The sequence below is a fragment of the Carassius gibelio genome, chromosome A9 (assembly GCF_023724105.1).
Source record: "Carassius gibelio isolate Cgi1373 ecotype wild population from Czech Republic chromosome A9, carGib1.2-hapl.c, whole genome shotgun sequence".
NCBI classification, from domain to species: domain Eukaryota; kingdom Metazoa; phylum Chordata; class Actinopteri; order Cypriniformes; family Cyprinidae; genus Carassius; species Carassius gibelio.
Window position 1 is genome coordinate 16198961 of NC_068379.1, and position 8278 is coordinate 16207238.

Genomic DNA, 8278 nt, shown 5'->3' on the forward strand with positions numbered 1-8278 from the left:
ATGGACTTCACATAAACCTGATATCTATTTCTCTCATGACTTTAATACTCAAGATTTAACAAAACTATACTTTCTTAATGACCTACATGTCAAAATTAGTACAATCACTATAATATCTTTATATAAAAATCCTAATTAACATGAGTCATGTTTTATACCTAAAAATTTAAAAAATTTTTTTTTTGGCAAATTAATTATCATTTGTATTTATTTTTACTACAAATTCCATGGTTAAACTATAGTTAGTGTAGCAGAAACCATGGTTAATTTGTGGTAACCATGGCATACGATACATTATTTTTTGTAAGAATTGTGTTTCTGTCTGCCCTAGCTAGCTTCCCTTAAACATATTATAAAATATGATTATTTTTCTTCTAAATTATTACTGTAACATTACAATAGATAATGATGTCCTTTTTACAGTATTTTGAGTAATGGTTGCTGCTTATCTAAGTAAACAAAGGCAAAACTACAATAGCATATTTACAGCTGAAACTGACCTGGACTCGAAACCCTGAACAGTAGTTTTGCTTCTCTGCTCCACCTGTGCGCTTTCACAGTCCACTCCGTTCTCTCTAATTCAACAATTATATTTAAATAGCGGGCAAAATCAGCTGCCAGTCCACCAGGAATTGTTCTCCTGATGTCCAGTCCGTGCCTGATTTCCACAGACACGCAGAACGTGCAGGATTCATATATTATCTTTTTGCGCTTAATATTCACAGACACTAGCCCATATCATGTTTTGATTCAAGTGTACTGAACTACTGTTTATTTTGGCTATTCGTCCACAATTTGGCATATTCCGTCCACGTTAGGAATTCCATTTTTATGACTGAGTTCTACGAACCAGTCTGTGTTTTCCGCATTGAAATTATAGGGCTGTGTGTCTCAGTACAATTTGGGAAAGAAATCAATTCAAATATTCAAATATAATTTCCCCAAATTAAATGTATAATTTGGATTACACACACACACACAGTATATAAAGAACAATTTTATACAGATCATGGTAAATTTAACAGATCATTCATCCTTTCATTCGGATTCACAGCAGTAAATTAAGTACAAAAGTCTACTTCTATACATAATATTGTTCTTTATATAGCCTACTGTGTGTTTGTGCGTGTGTGTGTGTGTAATCCAAATTATATATTTCCCTGCGTTTATATGTGCAATGATTGAAAGTTTAGTTAGTGAATGTGTGGCATTCGTTCCATGGGCTCTGTTTGTATTGCCAGCAGATGTCAGTAGAGTCTACTGTAGTATCTAAACCGAAAGAAAAAAAACGGGGACAGAAGAAGAATAGACGGTTGACATAGTAACAGTTGTTAGCTGGAGCAAATGTGTTGTTTGCTAATTTCGGAGCTAGCTGTGTTGATGCTGTTGGCGTCAGCGGTGTTAATATTTTCTGCCTTTAGGAAAAGCTAATTAAATATACAGAAACGCTTTTTATTTCTGCTCTGAATCGGATCGGTAACTACATGTCTTTATTATTGTCTTTACTGCTCTGACTCTTGTGTTCTGAATGACTGACAGCTTCGGGTTCACAGATTTGATGGCTCTGACACATCGTCAACCTCCCGTTATTGTTACCATAGAAAATCTTGTAACCAGTCATTTTCAGGCCACGATGATTTTCCGCTTCTCTTTATATGGACAATGCTGTCAGTGTTTTTTGTATTATTATTATCATCATAGGAAATGTTTAGCATTTATTGGTTATGAAACAAGACGGACAGACGTTCTATCTTTTCATGTCGCTAAAAACCCAGTAATATTGGTTTGTAAATTTAACAGATCATTCATCTTTTCATTCAGACTCAAAGCAGTAAATTACGTACAAATGTCTACTTCTATACATAATATTGTAATTTATATACAGTGTGTGTGTATATTACACACATACATATATATTTCAGACTATTCTCATGTTTACTATTATTACTGGCTATTATGAGAAATTCAGTCATATCTGTTTTGATTAATTTTTCTTGAGGCACTGGAAGACAGAAGATGTCAGGAGATCTTGTAGCTGTGTGGGACGTGGCTTTGAGTGATGGTGTGCACAGGATTGAATTTGAACATGGCACAACCACAGGCAAGCGGGTCATTTACATTGATGGAAAGGTGAGAATCTTTTAGTACAAATAGCTGGCACTCAGGCTAATACTTGTTGAAGTTCAGTCATACTTGTATAAAATACTAATGACCAATTATTTAAAAATAAATAAAATAAAATAATCCAAAGCTGGAAGAAAATTAAGAAGCTGCAGTTTGTTCCCATTTGTAATATTAGAATGTAATAAAAAAAACTCTATGTAGAAAATGAGTTGCCAATTATAGACTGTTATATATTGAGTATACTTAGACCAAAACTAGGATGAAAATAAATGAAAATGTTGCAGTTAGTTTGTGAAAATCAATGTAGAAAATCAGTAGCTAGGGACAATGGCCAGTTATGCAGTTTTGAATCTGTATTATTCCAGAACTGTATGTTTATTTATTTATTTATTTATCTATCTATCTATCTAGTTGATGATCTTGACTAATGACTATATTGAACTAGAAATAGAGTATTTTCATTATAATGATGGGAAAATAAGTGCTGATGTCTCACGGGTTTGCTCATAACTTTCCCAGGAAGTCATTAGGAGAGATTGGATGTTCAAACTGGTTGGAAAGGAGACTTTTCATGTGGGTGATGCAAATACAAAAGCCACTATTAACATAGATGCAGTGAGTGGCTTTGCATACGAGTACACTCTTGAGATTAACGGACAGAGCCTGAAGAAGTACATGGAGAATCGCTCCAAAGTTACCAGCACTTGGCTCCTCAACCTTGATGGCATCGACTGCAGAGTGGTTCTGGGTAAGAAATACCTGGTCACAAGCTGCTTAAATGAATAGTGATTTGATTGGTCTATGATGAAGTTTTTTTTTTTTCTTATTCCTCCAACAATATTGATTCCTGCATTTTATAAGAATGTACAATCCAAAAGCAAGGATTCATTTTGTGTTCATTGTTAGTTGAAGTGGATAAAAATTAACACAAAATGTACACAATCCATTATTTTCCCCTGCAGTACAGCAGCTCTCTTAAATGCTGAAAGCCTTTTCTAACTTAACATCTCTGACCTGCCACACGGCAGCAGTGATTAACGATGGGTTAAATAACACTTTTAACTATCAAACAGAAACTTCCAAGGACTTTCCAGACCTTTGATTTATGTGTTTATATGGCTTATATCTCAGTAGTGTAGCAGCAAGTAGTGTTCTATAGGACACATTCTTTTAAGATTAGCTACTAAGTTCAATTCATCAATCACAGGTCCTGCTGAAATTGTATATAAAGTTTGACTAAAATATCAACTTGTATTTTTGATAAGAGTGATGAGACAACAGGTTGATATATAGAGAAACTCCCAATTTTCAGATGAAAAATTCAGTATTGTGCATTTAAATCTTCCCAGTTGCATTTATACTGTCAATATAAACACATAAATCAAAGGTCTGGAAAGTGCTTGTAAGTTTCTGTTTGATAGTTCAAAGTGTTATTTAACTGAGTCATATGCTCTATTGGCAAGACCTGATAAAACTGCTAATGTTCACTAAAGCCTGATGTCCATTTGCTCACCAGCGCCCCAATGAAGTTTGTGTTTGTGTATGTAATTTTACTGTGATGACATCATGGGTTATTAAAATGAAAAAATATTTTTGTGTACCAGTATGGGCACCTGTCACTGAGGTTAATCATTACCTGCAGTTATTTGGCTTATGCTTCTAAACATCAGTAATGTACAGTTAGTGTATTTCATAACTGACAGTCAGTGTGGCTGAACAGACAAATGCCAACAAGAACAAGCCACAATCATACACATAAGATAATGCCAAAATCCTAAATTTACAGTAAGTCACAGATCAGAGCACTGAAGGTGAGTCAGTAAGACTAGTATTGTGATTTATATTGATGTTTTCATCTTCATCACTCATAATGCAACCTGCTAATTGATCACTCATAAACTCTTCCATCCTCAACAGAGAAAGATACCATGGATATATGGTGCAATGGGCAGAAAATGGAAACAGCTGTAAGTCCAGCAGTTACTATATTCACTTACATTTATTTTCTTTTTATTACTTTAGTATTGTATATACTAACTTTTTATTCTTTTTTTTTTTTTGTAATGCTGCTATTTGTTACCATAAGTTGACACATGAAGTATCATGAAGTAAATTAACAATATTTTGAAGCATTTAATTTATGAAAAAAAGTTTATAACTAAATATGCGCCTAAACCTCTAAATGTAAAAATAATTTTTCATTGTTAGTTCAAGATACCTAAAGCATTAAGTAATGATTTGAACCTTAATGTAAAGTCTGATATATATATCATTTTGTTGTTGTTTTATTTTTTCTTATGTCAGAAATAATGACATCACGGCAGTCTGTAGCACCTCTCAATAAACTTCTTGCTCTTTGTGTATAAATGAGTGTGACTACAGTAAACGGTAGCTGATCAGATTTTAATTCAGTTTTAGTTTAACAGGGCTCTAGACTAACTTTTTGCAGAGGTTGCACTGGTGTGCCTTTCCGACCGCTTCACATTTAACACCGCAGCAATATTGACTTGTAGCCTAAATTATTAACTAATAGCTGGTCAACATAAAGTTCTTTATTCGAAACACAATTCTACAAGAAAGGTAACTTAACTGAAAAAGTGTTGATGCTTAAAGTGCTTCACTGAGCTGAAATTTAAACTTAAAACATCTCAAGATAAATGAAATAAAAAAAAAATCTAAATGAAGTGTTTTAAGGGCTTCAGACTGATTCTCATGGCTCAATGTCTTATGGACTATCCTCCATTGCAGTCACATGCCCCTCGGATGGGCAACTCCTGTAGTTTGGCCTTCTTGATCTTTGGCCTTGGCTAAACCAGCTGGCCACCCTCTCTCTAGCATCAAAATCTTCCAGATTTGGCCCCTCTACATTGATTCTTTTCAGATCTTCCACTGTGTCTGAATGAAGGGATGCTCTAGTGTCTGATTTGAACACCTAAACAGTCCCTAAACAGCTCTTACTACATAATAGGTTCAACTATTAAAATAGTTCAGCCTATGTTTGATTAATTTAGCCTTCTCAAATCATCATGACCTGCCTAAAATAATATCTATAGATATAAAACAGCAAATAACAATGTTTAAATGTTAAACCTAGATAAATGTGCGCTATATCCAATAGTTTGTGCATAGACGCTTTGCAAGACATGGAGACACCAGCGACATTTTTCTCAGTGGATACGCCATCATTTTTGCTCATAAGGAAAGAGTAATACATCATTCGTAACTGCAAAGGATCTACTTTAATTTGTGTGCACTCACAATATCAACGAAATGTTGTGCTTTTATAAAATAAAGAAAACAAACATGATGCATTTTCTGCTGTCTCATCTTGAACAAGAGCGCTTTGCAAAAAAATGAACCAAATGTATATGCATACATTTTGTTTCTTATAGGTGTTCAATCCACACTGATCCGACGTTTTGGGAGAGTGAAACCATTATTTTTTTTAAACTGGGTCCCAGATTTTATAAATTTGAAAACGGCGCCTTTGCGTTTTCGTGCGGAGAGCGAATCCGTTTATTTTCTGAAACAATGACTTCATCAGCCCATCTCTTGCCCCTAGTCGGAAACTAGTACATCACGTAGCAGCAACAAAAACATGAACAAACACTGAACGATTGTATTTTTATTAACTAACATTAATACAGATTAATAAAGGTATTGTTCCATGTTCGTTTGTATACTGCACGCAAGGTTTATGCACATAGTCCAAGTCTTCTTCTTTTCTACTACATCGTTTTGTGTCAGTTTTGTGGTTTTGTGTGGATGCAGATATGTCTTGAGATGAGGGGAAAAAACTGTTTTGATAGGAAAAGCTCTGGCTTCGTGTGGATGTAGCTTAAAGGCATGTCTAATGAGGAGATGGCGAGTCAGGATCGGAAACTTCAACCCTGTGACAAACACTGGTTTATTAGTAAATCATTCAAATATCTCCTTTACTATTTTCCAATCACATTAATGGTAATTACTTTTGCTGGTGCTTTGCGGCAAGCCTAAGCCTATTGCATGTATTTGTGCTGCGTGTATTTGCAGCTGCGCTGTAGGCATGAACCATACTCCTTCTGGCAGGACAATAAACACTGTTGAGTCACTCTTGACAGTCACAGTAGCAAAGTCTTGTGTTGTTTCAACCTAATCACTAATCACTAATTTATGGGTGTGTAAAAATATAAAAGTAAGTAGAAGTCTAAAACAGGCGGGAGGCCCGGCTCGCATCTGAATTATGACATAAAAATTGTCCCAGAGCCGGTTTCAGGGGTTTTAAAAAGTCGGGCCCCATCGGACTTGGGCTGAAATACAGAGCACAACTGTCTGTTGAACCACAGGAAGATTTTTTTTTTTTAGAGTCACGGAGACTTTTTTCCCTCAAATGGCTCTGATTTTTTTTAATTTCACCATTTACAAATTAGGATGCACATGAGACCAAACTTGACATACTCTAGAGCCCTTTAACAACACATTATATATACTGCAGGCTTGACTCACTGTGGAGTAAAAAATTATCCCATCAGACTGAAATTACTTGCTTGTGGAAATTACCAATAATGAAATAAACAAAATAAAACTCTAAATCTATCATCTGATGCAGGTTAGATTAAATCCCCCAACACAATCAACAGGGCAAAGATAAAAATAAAAAAAAGTGGATAGTTTAGATTTTTTGTCAATAACATTAGACAACGTCAAAGTAGATGTGGTCACAGCCCTACTGAACGTACCAGTTCCACAACATATGTCACTATCATTCATTAAAAAAAAAATTCCTCTCTCTTGTTGTTCTCCCTCAGGGTGAGTTTGTTGATGAAGGCACAGAGACACATTTCTCTCTGGGCGACCATGACTGCTGCATTAAGGCTATGAGCAGCGGCAAGAGACAAGATGGCATCATTCACACACTGCTGGTGGATGACATGGAAATCTCAGAGTCAGAGGGATCTGTGTGAATGAGTGTGTGTGTTTGGACTATCCATTATCCATTGTATTATATGTCATGAGAAGTGAATATACAGTCAGGTCCATATATATTTGTACACGGCACAATTTTTATTTAGCCGTTGACCAAAACATATTCAAGTTACAGGTATATAATGAATATGGGCAAAGTGCAAACTCTCAGTTTAATTGGAGGGAAGGTTCTTTGATGTGTACCACTTTTGATGTGTACCACCTTTTTCAAGGGACCATAAATATTTGGACAGCCATTTCATGGGCAGGTGTGGGCTATTGCTTCACTATTTCTACAACAGTTAAGAAAAGTAAAACCAAGTGGAAAGGTCTGGAGTTGATTCTAAGTGTTCCATTTGCATTTCTAAGCTCTTGCTGTGTACCTACATCATGCAGTCAAAGGAGCTCTCCATTCAAGATAAACAGACAATTGTTGGGCTTCAAAAACCAAACAAATCCATCAGAGAGATAGCAGGAACATTCAGAGTGACCAAATCAACAGTTTGTTACATAAGGCCTGGACAACGATAGTTGTGGATGATCAGAGGATCCTCTCCATGGTAAAGAAAAGCCCTTTCACAACATCCAGCCAAGTGAATAACACTCTCCCAGATGTAGGCGTGCCACTTTCAAGTCTACAATCAAGAAAAGACTTCAAATGAGCAAATACAGAGGGGTTCATTATAAGGTGCAAACCAGTCCAGACCACTTCTGGAAAAACATTCTTTGGATGGAGAAAATTAAAATCAACCTGTACCTGAATGACACAAATACAAAAGTATGGAGAAGGCTTGGAAGTGGCACTGAGTTACTGGTGTGTATTCATGATGTGACAGAAGCAGGCTGTTTGCCCAGATTCAGCCAAATGCAGCAAAGTTGATTGGATCGCACTTCATAGTACAGCAAAAGCAACCCCAGGAGTTTGTGAAGGTAAAAAAGTGGAATATTCCTAATTGCTGCCTCATTGCATATTCTGCCATGGCCAAGTCAAAGCATTTTACTTTCTGAAGACAAAATTAAATAAATACCCACAAACAACAACTGAAGTCAACTGCAGTAAAGGCCTGGCAAAGCATCAAAAAGGAGTAAACCCAGTCTTTGGTGATGTCCATGAGTTCCAGACTTAAGCCAATCATTGCCTGCAAAGGATTTTCGACAAAATATAAACAATTTTCATTCTTTTTATGATTATATTTATTTGTCTAAATAC

The 8278-nt window shown here is 35.7% G+C and overlaps 1 protein-coding gene across 1 annotated transcript; it reads left to right on the forward strand.

Moving 5' to 3' along the window:
• Positions 1-1463: 1463 nt before the first annotated feature.
• Positions 1464-7409, forward strand: LOC128019786 (fas apoptotic inhibitory molecule 1). The gene is made up of 5 exons (XM_052605993.1): positions 1464-1476; positions 2000-2130; positions 2644-2872; positions 4042-4091; positions 6912-7409. Exons 2-5 carry the CDS (start codon positions 2017-2019, stop codon positions 7065-7067), a joined length of 549 nt encoding a protein of 182 aa, XP_052461953.1. The 5' UTR covers positions 1464-1476; positions 2000-2016; the 3' UTR covers positions 7068-7409.
• The last annotated feature ends 869 nt before the right edge of the window (positions 7410-8278 follow it).